The 17,690-nt window shown below is 42.6% G+C and overlaps 1 protein-coding gene across 2 annotated transcripts in view; it reads right to left on the bottom strand.

Moving 5' to 3' along the window:
• The window catches only part of LOC125465755 (TLE family member 5), a 117,018-nt gene that overhangs the window by 57,465 nt on the left and 41,863 nt on the right, over nt 1-17,690 (bottom strand). For both annotated transcript variants that reach the window (XM_048559544.2, XM_048559543.2), the window contains exons 3-4: nt 12,062-12,125; nt 9,870-9,914 (exon numbers count right to left, since the gene is read on the bottom strand). In XM_048559544.2, coding sequence (XP_048415501.1) covers nt 9,870-9,914; nt 12,062-12,125 — 109 coding nt within the window. The remainder of the gene's footprint in view (nt 1-9,869; nt 9,915-12,061; nt 12,126-17,690) is intronic.

The following is a 17,690-nucleotide window of genomic DNA, read 5'->3' as shown; positions in this document are numbered from 1 at the left end:
GCTCCCCGAGGTATAAGTAAATGAGGTTCAATGAAGGATACTTCCCTTTACAAAGGGGAACACGCACATAAGATGGGAGTCTCTCGGTCGTACAGTTTACCTAAATATAGCCAACAATAATTGCACCTCAACACCCAGAGCACTCTCCCCCAACACCTAAAAATATAGTCACTGATTCCAAAATAAACGACAAAGGACAAAAAGACTTTTGAAGTATAATTGATGCACGTCTGCCAAACAGAAGAAAACCTAAGGTTAATGGAAACCAGGGTAGGGAGGTGGAAGGTTGGGAATGAAGACATGGCTCAACTAGAATGCAAGATACAGGACTCAGAGGGCGTGACAGGCCATATACTGAGAAGCAGTTTCCTCTTGTAGGGGAATCTAGAACTAAGAAGGCTGAGATCTTGCGAGGGGCTGGTGGGGGGGGGGTGAGGGGGGGGATGTAACATTGCAGCATGAACGTTTCTCTTTTCACCTCCTGTACTTATCCTGTCATCCGTCAGGCAAGTGCCACATGTATCACATTCCTATCTCATCTAGTTCACTGGTGCCCTTCAGCAACGGAAATCACCTTACCAGGCCTACAATCAAAAACTGCATGACTCCAGAGTTCCATGCATGGTAATCAGTGTCGAAATGCCAACTGCAGCATTGACTTCCAGTTCCAAAAGTCAGTTGCGTGCAGGCCCTCAGAACCCTGTGGACCGGTGTGGAAAATAAGAGGAAACACTCTTTTGGACCCACAGCAATGTGACTGACTCTCAACTGTCCTCTGAGCAATTAGGGATGGTCTATAATTCTATTGATGCCCTTATCTCAGAATTGAATTACGCAAAACAAAAATGTAAGTCACGCCATCAGTAAAGGTACAGTAAAGTACCTAACCAGACCATCAGGCTGCTTTCTCATTAGAGAGATGATTGGTGGTAGCATAACTCATGGTCACCAGGCCCCAGGCAAGGCCAGTGCTTGAGAAGGCAAGACTTCCACTGTCATCTCAGTCAGTGCAGCAATCTCAAGAGGGCTATTTTCTAAACACAAAGGTTTCTGCAATCCAAAGCCCTAGCTCAGGATTTGCTCTATGTCAACTAACCTGCCTGGTGACCGTCAGGAAAGTAAACACAATGTTAGCATTCATTTCAAGAGGGCCGCAACGTAAGAGCGGAGATGAACTGCAGGGGTTATAGAAGGCTCTGGTCAAAGCACACGCTGTATACTATGAGCAGTGGTGGGCTCCACATCTAAGGAAGGATGCACTGACCTTGGGTCGAGTGGGGGTTCAAAACAATGAACAAGGGGATTAAGGGCTTGTCATAAGAGGAGCAATTGAGGACTATGGGTCTGTATGCAGAGTTTAAGGATGAAGGAGAGATCTCTGAAACTTACAGAATATCAAGGGGCCTGGATAGACTGAACTCAGAGATGATGTTTCCACTAGTTGGAGAGTCTAGGACCTGAGGGCACAGCCTCAGAGTGAAGGCAAGAACCTATAGAATGGAAATAAGGATGAATTTCTTCGGCCAGCAGTTGGTTAATCTTTAGACTCATTGCTGCACAGGGCTGTGAAGAATTGAGAATGCATTTAAAACAGCAATAGATAGGAACTTGATTGGTAAGGGGGAACGAGGGTTGGGGGTGGGGGGTGGAAACAAGGAGGGAGAATGGTGGTGAGAAACGCATCAGCCACAATCAAACAGTGGGCCAGTCTCAAAATAGGCCAAATGGCATAATTCTGCTTCTCGATCTTACGGAAGCCCTTCTGTCGGCAATAACCAATCAGCTGTGCAGCTAACCAAGCTGACGGACCCACTTCAGCATATCAGGAATGCATTCAAAATCAATTGTTTCTAATGAATAGCAGGCATCAACTTTCAAATATTTTGTGCCTCCATTAATCTTCATTACTAAAAAGGTCTTCCGAGCTTTCTATTCCTGGATCACACAGAGTTATTAGAGGGTAGCAGGTATAACACTACATCTGGTCTGAGTATCTGTGGGCTAGGGAATGGGAGAAGAAAGAAGATAGAAGAATGCCCTAATGCAGGCCTTTAAAACGAACAAATGGTTTAAATAGAGCAGACAAAGGGAAAATGTTTCTACCTGTCGGGACGAGATTTAAAAATAAATTAAAGCTCAGATATTTAAGACAGTCACTAACAAATTCAATAATGAAGTCGGGAGAAACATCTACAGCCAAAAACTGCAGCTTGCCACTGTACGGTAACAGATAATCAAATTGAACATTTATTACCATTCGTTCGGATTTTGGTGTCACTAGCTAATCAACATTCGTTCCCTATCCCTTACTGCCCTTGAATGAAATGGCTTCCTTAGCAATTTCAGAGTCAACATACTAGTGTGGGTCTGGGGTCCTATGTAGGCCACAACAGGCAAGGTCTGGCAGATTTCCATCCCTAAAAAAGATATTTATAAATAGAAAATCAATTTAGTTTACTAAATGAGTTCATGGGATGTGGAAGTCGCTCGCTAGACCAGTTCTCATTGCACATCTGTAATTATACTGGCGAGGGCGGTGGGAAGCTGCCTTCTTGAACCGTTGCAGTCGTTGGGGTGGTAACTGATGCTAATGACCATTATCATCATTACAATTCATGAACTGAATTTAAATTTGCGGTTTGACTTGAACCCAGATCATTAGACCTGGACTCTGGGTTTACTATAAGACTGTAAGACCCAAGTGCTGAAAGTAACCTATTTAACCCATTGAGTCTGCTCTGCCATTCAACGAGATCATGGCAGATCCTTGAATCTGCATCTCCACTAACATGCCTTTTCCTCACAACCCTGGATTCCCTTACTGATTAAAAAAATCAGTGCCAGCGTTGAACATTCTTAATCCAGCTTTCTGGATGAATCCATAGAATCAATGCCCTCAGGATAAATTCCTGATGTTACTGAAATGTGTTACTCCCTTACTCAGATTATTCCATCTGGTCCTAGACACACCTACAAAAAGCAAAAGACCACTCAGCATCTACCCTGACAAACCCACTAAGAATGCTGTATGCTTCAAATGAGAGGAAACATTATTTTCAGAATTCCATGTAGTACAAACCAACCTATTTAACTTCTTCTCATAAGGCAATTCCTCCATGTCCAGGGTCAACCTGTTGAACCTTCAATGTACTGTGTCCAATGCCAGCACAGTTTTCCTTAGAAAGAGATCAAAACTGTTTAATATTCTATCTGTAGTCTAATGGGTTTGTTGTATAGATTTAATAAAGCCTCCCTATTTTTATGTTCTATTCCCTTTCAAAGAAAGGTTAAGATTCCATTTGCCTTCTCCATAACCTGCTGAATTTGGATGACAGACTGATGATTTATGCACAAGGAACCCCTAAGCCCTTTTGTACTGCAGCTTTCAGCAGTCCCTCTCCATTTAAATAATATTCAGCTCCTCTACTCTTTCTGGCTAAGTGCATAACCTCACATCTCTCACAATATCCCACATCTGCCAAGTTTTTGCCCATTTACTTAAAATTATTAGCCCATTGACATTAAGAGAACCAGCAATGTACTGGCAATGCATTTAAGAGAATGCTAACAAAGTACTGAAGGTGAACAAGAGAAAGTTTTGTTGATAATGTTAGGTAAAGTGAGAGGAAACGCGCATCCTCATTGAAAAGTGGAAAGTGAAAAGCATCCTCATTAAGATACATCCTCATTGAAAAGTGCACGAGCAGAAGAGAATGCCAAAACAAAATTAATGTTCTTCCAAGTAAAACACATGTCATGTGATAGCTGCTCTCTGATGTTAACCAGCTCTTTGACACAGATGATGCTGTACAAGCATTGAACCAGTATTTACAATAACAGCACACAGTCTCTTTTTGTCTGCCCCTTCATCCTGTTATGAATCCAATAAAAACAGAACTTTGAGCTAACCCTTTTCCTCTTCACTTCGAATGATCAAGCTGGGATTTCAACAGCGATTACACTAGTTGGTTAACAGTATTTTGCAATCCCTCCACTCCAGTGGTGTATCCGATCATTGAATTCCATTACTCACCCGAAACAGCATCAAGTTGACTTTGCCGAAGTGTAATCGAGGCCCAAGCTATTGTGCAGCACACCAGCAATTGTAACAACATTGATTTATGACTTTATTAAGCCTTCTCTGGAGAATAAGTGCAATCTTCACACGAATGGGTTTGAAAATAAATTTCAGAAATAATAAATCAGTGCCATAATGTACAGTCACATTACAGCTCTATAAAATGCTAGGTCAAAGGAATGTAAAACTGCTTAAGCTCCCAGCTTTGAAGGGCAAAAGGGACAAATGACTCTTAATGGGTTACCTTCAACTTTCTATCCACGTCTTAGAAATCATTCAGCTCAAGAGTGCAATACAGCACAAATCATCGAATGACAGAAAGCATTCGCTTTGACAGAACAACAGTGACCACCATAATCATACAATATTTTCCGCGCCTGGTCCTTGCTCAGGTGTTATCTTCCCTTCAATGAGAAATATTGTCAGGATCAGCTCTCTGCATGTGCTGGCTTTGCTGACCTCAGTAGGTGATGGTAGCCAAGCTATTATAAACCATCTGGCAAAGGTGTTTCAATTCCCATAAGAGACTGAGAAGTTTTAAAAGAGAAAAGAAATTTGAACTTCTGATGACTATGCAAAAAGGAACATATACCAGGACTAAGGTTTAAAACTTTTACTCAACAAACAAATGCAAAGCAACAGTAATTAAGAACTACTTTGTCGGGAAATACTTGAAAATTGACCAGAGAATGATTTAAAAAACCACACCGTGATAATGCTTCATACTTGCTCAAGTAGACAGGCCCCCCCACCAGAACCAGCCTCAAGTAATTCTCAACTCGAGTGCTTCCACTCTTTTTCCTTTAATAGCTGTTTAGAAATTAAAAGTTGCTCAATCTTTAATGAAATGGGTTTCTGTGGAGATTACTTCTTCTAGACAAGGTTAAGTGTACCTTCGTTCAAATCCTCAAAAACTGGGTCTTTTTCATCAGAGCTTGAACTCCCGTTCACTTTGTAGAAGTGAATGAGAGAGACAGGTCACCTCGATCTTTCTGCTCAAAGATTATTGAGAGTGGCCTGTATGCAAGGTTCAGAGTTTTCTAAGTAAAAAGAACAGTACCCATTACTCATCTTCATGGCAGTGTGAATCTCATGGGCCTTGTATCCATATAGATATGTTAATTAGTTGCTTATTCTCTGGACTACCAATTCTATTTACTTTCATAATCAAACTGACAGTTTAAATTTATAACCATTTCAAAATCTACCCTGATGACTATCAAACCATGCTTTAAAATGAACAGTCTCACCATTTTCAGCATACCTATCATCGACGTGTGTGAATCACTTATCTGCTTCCCAATAAAACAACTTGGACTACCCTTTAACAATGAAGCCATCCAAGCTTAGTGCTAGGCAGAATTCACAACAGGTCAACTGATCCCTTCACTCTTAAAACTCAGCCTAACACTTCAGTTCTTGCCTCAAGCAGGGTATTTCACCTGATGCAAGAACGCAGATATTATCCCTTGTAATACAACAAACTAAATGGGATTTCATGGTATCAAAGAATCTAACAGACCTAACAGACATTTATTACATCTGGCTATTATGTGCATGAATTTTATTCACAGGCACATAATTTAATGTCAGTCCAAACATTTACAAGAGAAGCATACTTCCTGTAGCCTGCGATAACAAGGTGTACAGCTGGATGAACACAGCAGGCCAAGCAGATGAGCAGGAAGGCTGATGTTTTGGGCTTCAAGTGATCAGAGTTACAAGGTTAGGAGACCTTCCTATACTTCTGTCACATGCTACAATACAGTGAAACATTTCCCTTAAAAAAAAGGTGCGGAGGGGGTAGTAGAGTCAAGTCATCATGGTCCTAGAGGATCTGAGGGCTGCTGTCTTATTAGAGAAGATGGGCAGTGGCTTAACTGGAGGGCCAGCACACCTTGGGAGGCGAGAAAGTTTGAGAAGTAAAAGTGCTGAGTTCATCCAGCTCTACACTTTGTTATCCCTTCATGGTAACGTCAGCTGGTGCGGGAATTGAGCCATGCTGTTGACCTCACTCTGCATCAAAACCTGGCTATCCAGTCAACTGAGCTAACTGACCCTCAGGTCACTGAAGAAGGTATATATTCGTACTAAGTGCAACATTACAAGTCAAGATTTGAGAGAATATTGGGCATCATAATTCTCACATACACACACCCCTCTCTCCTCCAGCATGGCAACAAACTCCACCTCCATCCTACAACACACACAGAAAACCAGATCAATCCACCTCACCACACCCCTCCCCTCACTAAAATCTCCACACAAGTTTTGCCTGGGGAGTTACAATTGGTAACTTGGAAAAGTACTGCAAGCACAGACCAGCAGGTGAGACAGAAATAAGACTAGAAAAGGGGAGGCACAAGTAAAAATGGTACCTCAGGCAGAAAGTTAAAACACTGAATAATATTTCTGGCTGCCAAACTTTTCCTTCCTGCTTACACAGCAAGCTGATTTAAAAACAGCTGAATTACAACTGAAGATTCGGCTCACTTCAATTAACCTCCTGAAATTCATCCTGTCAGATGTCACGTTTGATGCTCATCATGCCAGCTGGTTTCCGAAATTACAACCTCATTAATTTGTTTTCTTTAAAACCCTGCAGAGTAAAATGCAATTCAATCTCATCACACTACAAGAGACTTCAAATGAGGAGTTTTATCAACATGCAACATTCAGTCCCAACATCAAGCTGGTGCTAACCATTACCCAGATACTTAAATGTCATTCAACAGACCCCTTTCTCCAGCAGCCCAAAACTTTGGTGATCTGTACAATTTGACTCAAACAAGTTTGGATTCTCCTCCATTTGTACAGTGAATTCAAATGCTGCCTAGTTGAGACATCAAAACCAGGAAGGCTTGTCCTCTGCCTCTGCTAGGGTTATGTTAACATCACAAACATCCAAATCCCACTGATAATAACCTGATCCGATTCTGTGCTATTGATTGAGGGATAACTATTTGCCAAGGCAACATAAGAATAATGTCACTGGCCTACTCTGAGGTAGTGCTAAGGGATTTTTTATTTTACATCTGACAAACAGGCTAACGATTCATCTAAAGGAAGGTACAGTGCTCCAGTCCTGCCTTGGAGTGTCAGATTTGATTTTTGTGACCTAGCTCTGGAGTGGGAATTTAACCTTGTTTTCAAAATGGCAAAGAGGGATGTAACAGAGTGGCAGTCATCACACATCCCTCAGCAGTGGCTGACCAACATTAAATCATTGATCAGTATATCAACAGTTGCTTTGGTGATGCATATAGAAGCCGAATACTCCTCATCCAGAAGGCGATTCTCACTAAGAGATCACACCAAGGAATGAGTTGCTAGACCGCATCATGGTCAAGCTCAGGAGATGCCAGATGATCACTTATAGAGTGGCATAGTAGTTAGCACTGTTGCCTCACAGCGCTAGGAACCTGGGTTCGGTTCCAGTCTCCGGTGACTGTCTGTCCAAACTCTACACATTCTCCCAGTGTCTGTGTGGATTTCCTCTGGGTACTCCAGTTTCCTCACACAGTCCAAAGGTGTACAGGTTAGGTGGATTGGCCATGAAAAATGCAAGGATAGGGTGGTGCGGTGGGTTTGAGTGGGATGCTTTTTGGATGGTTGGTGATCAATTGATGGGCCGAATGGCCTGCTTCCTCACTGCGGGCACTGTACGATTCTACTTGTACTTTCAAACAGCCGAGTGAGTGACTGGGTGGGCTGATCTGCTGCAGTTAAACTTTTTTGTGTGACAGTGCACTGTTTGACCAGTGAAGCAAGAATTTAGGAGTAGAAATTAGCCCTGATTAACAACACAAAAGTGGACAAGTTCAATTCCATTCTAAGTTGCATTCATGCTGCTGCAAAGGATAACTTGTTCTCACTGCATTAGAAACAGAACAGTACACTTAGATGGACAAGTCATACATACTGACTATGCAAAGTGATGAACCAGTGTAGAATTAAAAGTTTGACAGTAAACTGCTCACAGTTCTGTCAATTGCCATTTTTTGAGTGTCAATACCACTTTAACTTGGCTATGGGTATGGTACTCCGACCCATCATCCAGCAGGCCATAACAACTACAAAGTGAAAATTAAAATATCAATAGACGAACAGCAAATGTTGATAAGTTACGACAGCAAATAGAAAACGCTAGAAACGTACAAATCAGCCAATATCCTTGGAAAGAGTTAAGTCATATTTGGAATTAGACTGAAGTTTTCACCAAGACCAGAAAGTATGAAAGACTTTTGGACAAACTGGGGAGAACAAGATAGTGGGCTGGGGAGCAGAATGACAGAAATAGCCGATTTGTAGAATATTACAGCATGGAAGAAGATGGCCATTCAGGTCAATGTGACGGTACTGGCTCTTTACGAGCTCTGCAAATTTCTCCTTTGGAAAAATTATTGAACCTGTTTCCACCACATGTTTCAAGCTGAACAGGAATTGGTGATATATTTCTTTCCTCATGTCATCTCCAGTTCCTTCACCAGCTTGTTTAACGCCATGTCACTCAGACAAGCACATGAGCAGGGAAGTTTTGAAGGGACATGTGCCAGTATCAGGCAGGTGGGACTAGGTTCGTTTGGGATTATGTCTGGCATGGACCAAAGAGTCATACAGCATAGAAACACACACTATGTCCACCTCCTACTGATTCTGCTGAGTTAGTCAAATAATTTTGAATGCCTCAATCACTTCTCCTCTTAACCTTTTCTGTTCTAAGGACAACAACCCTTGCTTCTCCACGTCACCAGCGCTCTAAAGTTTTTCATTGTGGATATCATTCTAGTAAAATAGACGTAAAACTCTGTAGATACTGTAAATCTGAAATTAAAACAAAGAAATGCTGTTAAAACTCAGCAAGTTGGCCAGTATCTACAGTAGGGAGGTGGTGGGAATGTTAATGTCACCAAACCTACTCTGAGGCATGGGTTTGCAAATGAAGAATTTTAAATCCAATAAAAACCTGGAATTTAAAAAAAGGACCATGTAGCCATTGTTAATTGTTGGTTTTGAAAAAAAGAATCTGACAAGCCCTTTAGGGAAGGAGATCTGTAAATGACAATATTGCAGCTCTAATTTACAGAGTTCAAACTGCAATTAGCAAGCAAGGCCTAGATTTGGACAGAAGCAACATGTTGAGACTGCTGCATAGCTCGAGTGGACATGATACCAAAAAAAAAGCCGTATTATTATCGATATCCGCACAGCAACTACACACTATCATGAGAAAGTAATTACTTAATCCTAACCCTGGCTTGCTTGAACTTCTCATCCATTAAACCAGATGTCCATACACTTTCAGAAAAAGGAACCGTAAGGGGTCAACAAGCTCTATCAGGAACTAGAAAATGTTTAGCATCCCAATTTTAGATCCTACTCAGTGGGAAATGAACCCCAAAAAGATGTGAAATTGCTTTATTACAGTTCATTATATAATATCACATTTGATTTCCTGGAACATGAGTGGAAGGAGAGAGTAAATCATCAGACAATAGGCGCACGACTGAAGTCAACGACATTTACTTTTTAAATATTTAATAAAGGTTGAAAGCTCTGAAGCACTTTATAAAAAGTAATAATAAATGAGATAGTGCCCATTATTAATTTATCATTCAAATTAATCTGTCAGCAGTTCCAATTAAAAAGAACATTCAATTATTCATTGGTGTATAATTGGAAATTACAAAGAGAAAAGTTCTATTTACAACCAGGTTCAATCATGAAATTTGTCACATTTATGGTAGGACAACCCATGAAGCAGTTATAAGAGACCAAGAAAGTTACTTACCTGTTTATGCATTTCAATGTTCAAACCATAAGACATTTCATAATACTGGAAAGAAAAACAAAATAAAATGTTAGTGTCTTACATTCTATTTTGGATGGACCCTCTGTGTGGTTACTAATCATGCAACCATGTTATGATCATCAAGATAGCCATTTGTGCTCTCCAGTAGTCACTTGCTCACGCACCAGCACACTAATGCACTCCATCAGATAAACACACAAGGAATGTCAATTCTTTAAAAATCAAGTTCCTGCCTGTGGAAACTCCTATAAAAACACAAGGCCTAATGAGAGCTCAAAGCCTTTTTACTGAAAGAGATGCTTTTACCAGGTCTCCTGATGAAACTAGCTAGGATGCAGCTTGCATTGCATTCATGCTTCTTTATTCTTTCAAGGAAGGTGGGTGTGTCTGGCAGAGCCGGGATTTTGTACCTACCCCTAAGAGGCTTTACCATCTCTCTAAAATGCTGAGTGGCTTGCAAGGCTTTTCAATGGGCAATTGGTCAACCAATTTGTTATGGGTCTGGGGTCACATGAAGGCCAAAGGGGGAAAAGATAACAGATTTACTACTTTATAAGATTATTGGTAAACTACGTGGGATTTTACAACATTCAATGACAGCTGTCACGGTCATTGTTACCAGAAGTAACATTATATTCCAGATTAAGAAATTTAAATCAATTGCCCCAGCTGCCATGTTGGAACTTGAACCCATCTCCAGAACAGTATCCTGGGCTTCTGGGTAACACGTCCAATAACTGCAGGTTTTGCCTATAGGATGCCTCAGTGCAGTTGGATTTGGAATCTGCACTCCACCTGCATATGTACAGACACATCTAAAGGCAGCATCATCAGGCACAGACCCTTGGCCAAACTCCCACTTTGAGCCTGGGTCGACTAAGCCAAGGCAGAGATCAGCCAAAGTCCTGTTTCAGGAACTGAAACTGATTTATGTTCCTAAATGGAAATGTTGTTAGCAGAGAAAATGAAGGGTTCAGTACTTAAAACCATCAAGTGTTCGGTGGTCCACGTGCCCCCATACTCAAGAAAAGGTGCAAAGAGTGATAAGGTAAGATCAGGGAGGAGTGAAAAATGAAACACAAGAGAAGATCAAACAGTCAACTACACTTTTCAATCAACAAGTACGTAACAACAGAATGAGATAGCAGACAGTTCTCATTCAATATTTAATCCAAGAGTTGGATTCCATCTTGGTAAAGAAATCCTACTGCTTATTGCAAAACCAAAAAATAAATCTCAGTATCCAATCCCCCCAGCTGAAAAACTATCAATAAGATCAGGAGTATCTATTTCATGCATCCATTTTAAACTAAACTGGAAAGTCACAGAGACCCTCCAATTATTTGGGAAAAATAGAAACTGTCGGAATAAAAAACAGTTGGAGAAACTCGGCAGCTCTGGCAGCATGCGGGATAAGACAGCAAGCGAGTTAACATTTCAAATCCGATAAGACTCTTCTCCAGGTGCTGGAAAACAGTGGTATTTTATGCCGTTGACAGAGAGGGAGGAGGAGGAGTGAGTAGAACAGATTGTGAAGATGCACTGAATAAAAACAAACAAAGGGAGTGCTCATGAATCTTGTAACTTTCACATCGCTCTCTCTCTCCTTTATTATCATTAGCACTCCCTTGATTTTTACTTTGAGCACCACCACCTTCTGTTCCACTCACTTTTCTCTCCTTTTGTCAATGGTATAAAAGTCACCATTTTCCAACCTCTTTCAGTTTTGATGATAATTCACATTGGATTTGAAACACTAGCTCCATGTCTCTCCCCACAGGTGCTGCCCAACCTGATTATTTTCTCCAGCAATTTATATTTAATTCACATATCCAGCATTTACAGTATTTCACACTTAAATACAGAAACTGCTCATGAACATTGCCCAGAAACCCCATGCAAGTCTAAAGGTATAGGGAGGTCAAGTGCTCCCAGAATGTCAGTTCAAATAGGAATTCGTAACAAACACTGCATCACAACTTTTAAGTTAGAGGTGGCAACACTGTATAGGATTACATGGTGGAGAAAGATACACAGCTCCTTTATGATTAATGAGACATCCCCCAGCTATAAGCATACATCCAAATATCTAGACAAATGGAGAGTCTAGATACAGTCTGGACAGACTTCAACTTTTTTGTAAAAAGTTACAATGAAAAGAAGGTCCTTACCATGACATAATGGCGTTGCATTTCTGTCTTTTCACTGGCCAGTTTGTCACATTCCAACTTGAGGCTGTGGTTAAAAAAAACACAGAACAAAAATCAAATGACAAATTCTAAGAAAACATTGCACTCTCTGCTCTTTAGGTTTCATTCCAAATTCAAGCTCTGCCCTTTGCCTTTGGGGAAATGAAGTGAAAATATTACACTCGGTAGTATTTTTTTTGAATGACTACCCAATACATCATACTCCACTGAAAACAAAAAAAAACTACTGCTGTCATGCCAGGACACTGACTAAAGAGCCACGTTTTACACAGAATCCCAAATATTTGCAGCCTACTTGACCACGTGCTTCTCCCACAGCACCATCAACTGAAGCTTTCATCCAGAATTCCCATGTGACCAATTTCCATCAGGAGTCACTATGTACTTCAGAGAACCAAAACAGTGAGTGATCTTTAAAGTTAAGTTCCTTCGCTCCCACCCAACATCTCTCTCCCTTCTCTCACAAGAGAGGGGTACACAGGCCAATTAGAACATTTATAGTACCACCCTGGTAAGAACTGAATCACTGAATAAAGATCAAAGTACAGTGAGGGGGGGGGGGCTTGGCACAGTAGTAAGTAGTTCATTAAACTACTAGGGCATGATTACAAAAATTAGTGAGCATTTGGAATAACCTCTCAGAAGGTTCCAATAATGAAACACTGCCAAGGACATTGAGCAAATTGGTCCATCTCATTTTCCAAATTTAATGTAACTGTATTAAATCTATGTAATGCACAGAAACAAATTTCCAACTCATGAGCATGCAAATCAGATAGCCTCTTGGCCACTTAAGCTTGTACCGCCATTCAGTAAGATCCACAATCAATCTAATTTTGCCCCATTCTCACGGACCACTTTTCATCCCATTCTTTACCAAGACTCTATCCCTGTGTTAAAAATGTTTAAATACATTACCTCTACAGACTTCTGAGGCAGCACAGTCCCAAATTCAAGACTTTCAGTGAAAATACATTTTACCGCATCTGGTGTCTTTAATTAAAAGCCTTTGGTTTTTGGGAAAAAAAAACTGACCCTAGTTCTAGACTCTCCCACAACAGGAAAATCTTTTCCACACACACATTTCCAAGACGTCTCAGGATCTTACAGGTTTCAATCAAACCTACAGGATCACACAGTGGCCGGCACTGCTGCCTCCAGGATCCCAGGCCACTGTCTGTGTAGTGTTTGCACGAGTTTCGTCTGCAGGCTCATATTTCCTCCCACAGTCCAAAGATGTACAGGTTAGGTGGATTGGCCGTGCCAAGTTGCCCTGAATGTCTCGAGACGTGCAGGCTAGGGGCATTAGCCACAGGAAATGCATGTTTCCAGGGGTACGATGGGGGAGGGGGGGGGGGGGGTCTAGGCAGGATGCTCTTCAGGGGGTCAGTGTGGATTGAATAGAACGAATGCCGGCTTCCACACTGCAAGCATTCTATAACTGAGTAACCGACTCTCCTAAACTCCACTGGATACTAGCTTAACCTACTGAACTCCATCTCACAAGACAACTTGCCCATTTCGTGTATTAGTCGAGTAAATCGCCACTGAATTAGAAAGGCATTTACATTCTTCCTTAGATAAGAAGGCTAGCACTGCTCATGACACCAGATGTGGTCCCACCAGTGCCTTGTAACATACCTAAAGCATAGCTACCCTGCATTTCATTCAACTCCCTTCTCAATAAATGAGAATACGCTATTAGATTTCCTAATTGCTTGCTGTGCCTAGATGTTAAACTTTTGCAACTTATGCCCGGCACTGCAGAAGAATCTGCCTATTTCCATGTTTTGGGGTTGATTCTGAGAAACTGAAATACCTGAAAGATATTGTGAACTATTCCTGCTATGTCTTTTTTTTGGCTTTAGTCTACAATTTAGGGAGATATCAGTTACACTACAAATGGAACAAGTCACAAGGAAAGACAATGTTCAGTTAATAGTGTTTTTAGTCATTTGTTACAATGGATATTTTAGAAAATGTAATCACGATGTATCATTTTTTCAGCTGAGTGCAAGTCTTTTTTAAGCAGTGAAGAGTTAACAGCTAGCGAGGTGATCAATTTGACGATAGTGTGTGCAAGAGGACTGCTGCCAGCGTGATTACTTACCAGCCTATGCCCTTTCATCAGAAGGTAACATTGGTTAACTCACTTCAATGTCTTGTTGCTTGGGTACTGACCTGTATTGTTCCAGAGGCTCCGAAAGCTTTGTACAGCCTCCCGAATCCAGGAGTCTGTGGGCAACCACTCCTCCCCCAGCTGCAGGCCTCAGTAACGTACATCAAGAATACACCTTGTGTCACTAGTCCAGGACTGAGCACAGCCAAAACATGGCTTTAGTTTAAAGCCCTTCAACTGCCTCACACGCATCTTGGTGTCAGACTGCTCTTGCAAATACTAGCACAAAAACAGTGATAAAAGGTATAGAAAAAGGGGCGTATTTTCCTGTCCTTCTGCCAAAAGGACATCAGCCCCATCACTGCCTGGATTTCCAACTCCAGGTCATTGACACTGACCAAGGTTATGATGCATTTAGTCGAACAGTGCTACCTCTAACTTGGCTTCGTACAAGACTGCGCTACTGTTCGAGCAATACCTTAAGTCCCAAAATATTTGTGGTTACACACCCTGGTGAAGTTAGAGAACCTAGAAACTGAGGAATGACAGCCTTCAAATTATGGAGCACCGTATCTTCAAAACATCCCAAACAGCTGATCAGCGCAATGTTACTTTTGAAACAGGCAACAAGATAAGTTCAGTTCAAACATAAAAGCTCTGTGGGATCTTCCACATATGCCTGGACTTTGCAGCCTCCTGTCAAAGATAGCACTACTGGCTGAGTTAGCACAACTGAGAGAAGTGTTAACCTAAATAACGTTTAAAATTCTTGAGTGGAGCTCTAAGCAACTGACTCAGAGGTTAACTACAGGATCCAAACTGAAAAACTTAACATTTCCAACACAGAGGTAGCTATTGAGCAAACCACAGACATACAACACTTCATTATTTTCCACTCAACAAGCCAAAAGGATTCTCACTCCAGTCAACAGCATTTGATAGAATTTCACGCAAAACAGATTATCAAAAACAGATATGGATATCTTCCAGAGCATACCAGCCACAAGGCTGACTCTATTCTGGAGCAAACAAATAGCCCAATTTAAAACAAAAATGGACAGAGCCTACTGCAGCTTTGTCAGGTTGTCCAGCGAATGCATGTTAAAAGATAGGAGGTGGGGGGCATTATTTCAGGCTGTCACTCTACACAGGAATATTGAAAAATAAATGGAACTATTTCTCCAACCACATTCAAATAGAAGACACTTCACTTTATCAGCACTCAAGCAGTTTTATGGCAAGGGTAAAAAAAACTACCCCAAATTAACACGCAGCATTGAAATAGCAAATGTGATGCACTTTTAAAGTTTCTAGAAGAATAAGATCAGCACCACAGTTCACTTACTTCAAGTATAGAATGGATTTGGTGACACCAAAGCAAAATTTTATCATTGCTTGACATCTGGGAAGGGAAAAAATGTTGTGAATACTCAACAGGTTAGGCAATGAGAGCGAAAGAAACAATTCTTTATGTTTCATCAGAATCCCCACCAGCTCTTCTATATACTATAACCAGCCTTTGTATGTGTGTGCTCAAACCTCCACATCTCCTTTGCATCTTTTGGTAAGGAGGACAAAACTGTGCACACACAGTCTCCTAGTATCAGAGAATTTGGGAACTGCAGATGCTGGAGAATTCCAAGATAATAAAATGTGAGGCTGGATGAACACAGCAGGTCAAACAGCATCTCAGGAGCACAAAAGCTGACGTTTCGGGCCTAGACCCTTCATCAGAGAGGGGGATGGGGAGAGGGAACTGGAATAAATAGGGAGAGAGGGGGAGGCAGACCGAAGATGGACAGTAAAGAAGATAGGTGGAGAGAGTATAGGTGGGGAGGTAGGGAGGGGATAGGTCAGTCCAGGGAAGACGGACAGGTCAAGGAGGTGGGATGAGGTTAGTAGGTAGATGGGGGTGCGGCTTGGGGTGGGAGGAAGGGATGGGTGAGAGGAAGAACCGGTTAGGGAGGCAGAGACAGGTTGGACTGGTTTTGGGATGCAGTGGGTTGGGGGGGGGGGGGGGCGGGGGGGAAGAGCTGGGCTGGTTGTGTGGTACAGTGGGGGGAGGGGACGAACTAGGCTGGTTTAGGGATGCAGTAGGGGAAGGGGAGATTTTGAAACTGGTGAAGTCCACATTGATACCATATGGCTGCAGGGTTCCCAGGCGGAATATGAGTTGCTGTTCCTGCAACCTTCGGGTGGCATCATTGTGGCAGTGCAGGAGGCCCAAGATGGACATGTCATCTAGAGAATGGGAGGGGGAGTGGAAATGGTTTGCGACTGGGAGGTACAGTTGTTTGTTGCGAACTGAGCGGAGGTGTTCTGCAAAGCGGTCCCCAAGCCTCCGCTTGGTTTCCCCAATGTAGAGGAAGCCACACCGGGTACAGTGGATGCAGTATACCACATTGGGAGATGTGCAGGTGAACCTCTGCTTAATGTGGAATGTCACCTTGGGGCCTGGGATAGGGGTGAGGGAGGAGGTGTGGGGACAAGTGTAGCATTTCCTGCGGTTGCAGGGGAAGGTGCCGGGTGTGGTGGGGTTGGAGGGCAGTGTGGAGCGAACAAGGGAGTCACGGAGAGAGTGGTCTCTCCGGAAAGCAGACAGGGGAGGGGATGGAAAAATGTCTTGGGTGGTGGGGTCGGATTGTAAATGGCGGAAGTGTTGGAGGATGATGCGTTGTATCCGGAGATTGGTAGGGTGGTGTGTGAGAACGAGGGGGATCCTCTTGGGGCGGTTGTGGCGGGGGCGGGGTGTGAGGGATGTGTTGCGGGAAATACGGGAGACGCGGTCAAGGGCGTTCTCGATCACTGTGGGGGGAAAGTTGCGGTCGGAGGCGGAGGAATTGGGAATAGGGGATGGAATTTTTGCAGGAGGGTGGGTGGGAGGAGGTGTATTCTAGGTAGCTGTGGGAGTCGGTGGGCTTGAAATGGACATCAGTAACAAGCTGGTTGCCTGAGATGGAGACTGAGAGGTCCAGGAAGGTGAGGGATGTGCTGGAGATGGTCCAGGTGAACTGAAGGTTGGGGTGGAAGGTGTTGGTGAAGTGGATGAACTGTTCGAGCTCCTCTGGGGAGCAAGAGGCGGCGCCAATACAGTCATCAATGTACCGGAGGAAGAGGTGGGGTTTGGGGCCTGTGTAGGTGCAGAAGAGGGGCTGTGCCACGTAACCTACAAAGAGGCAGGCACACAGGAAGAAGCGGAGGGCCTTGAGGCCATCTCCATGCGGAATGCAGGTGTACAGGGACTGGACGTCCACACAGTCTCCTCCTGACTTTATTCAATTGCAACAACCTCCAAAACCTGCCGATCCAGAGGCAAGAATTCTGAGACTAGAACTACAAAGAAGATTTATCAAAAGATATGCATTGGAACACAAAAATTGAGACACCTCATGTGCTAAGCATGATGTGTCAATTAGTGACAGCATGCTGCTTCTGTCATGACCAGTCCTTAGGAGATGAGGCACAAAGGAA

The sequence above is a fragment of the Stegostoma tigrinum genome, chromosome 30 (genome assembly GCF_030684315.1).
Source record: "Stegostoma tigrinum isolate sSteTig4 chromosome 30, sSteTig4.hap1, whole genome shotgun sequence".
Lineage (NCBI taxonomy): Eukaryota > Metazoa > Chordata > Chondrichthyes > Orectolobiformes > Stegostomatidae > Stegostoma > Stegostoma tigrinum.
This window is presented reverse-complemented; position numbering and strand designations above follow the sequence as displayed.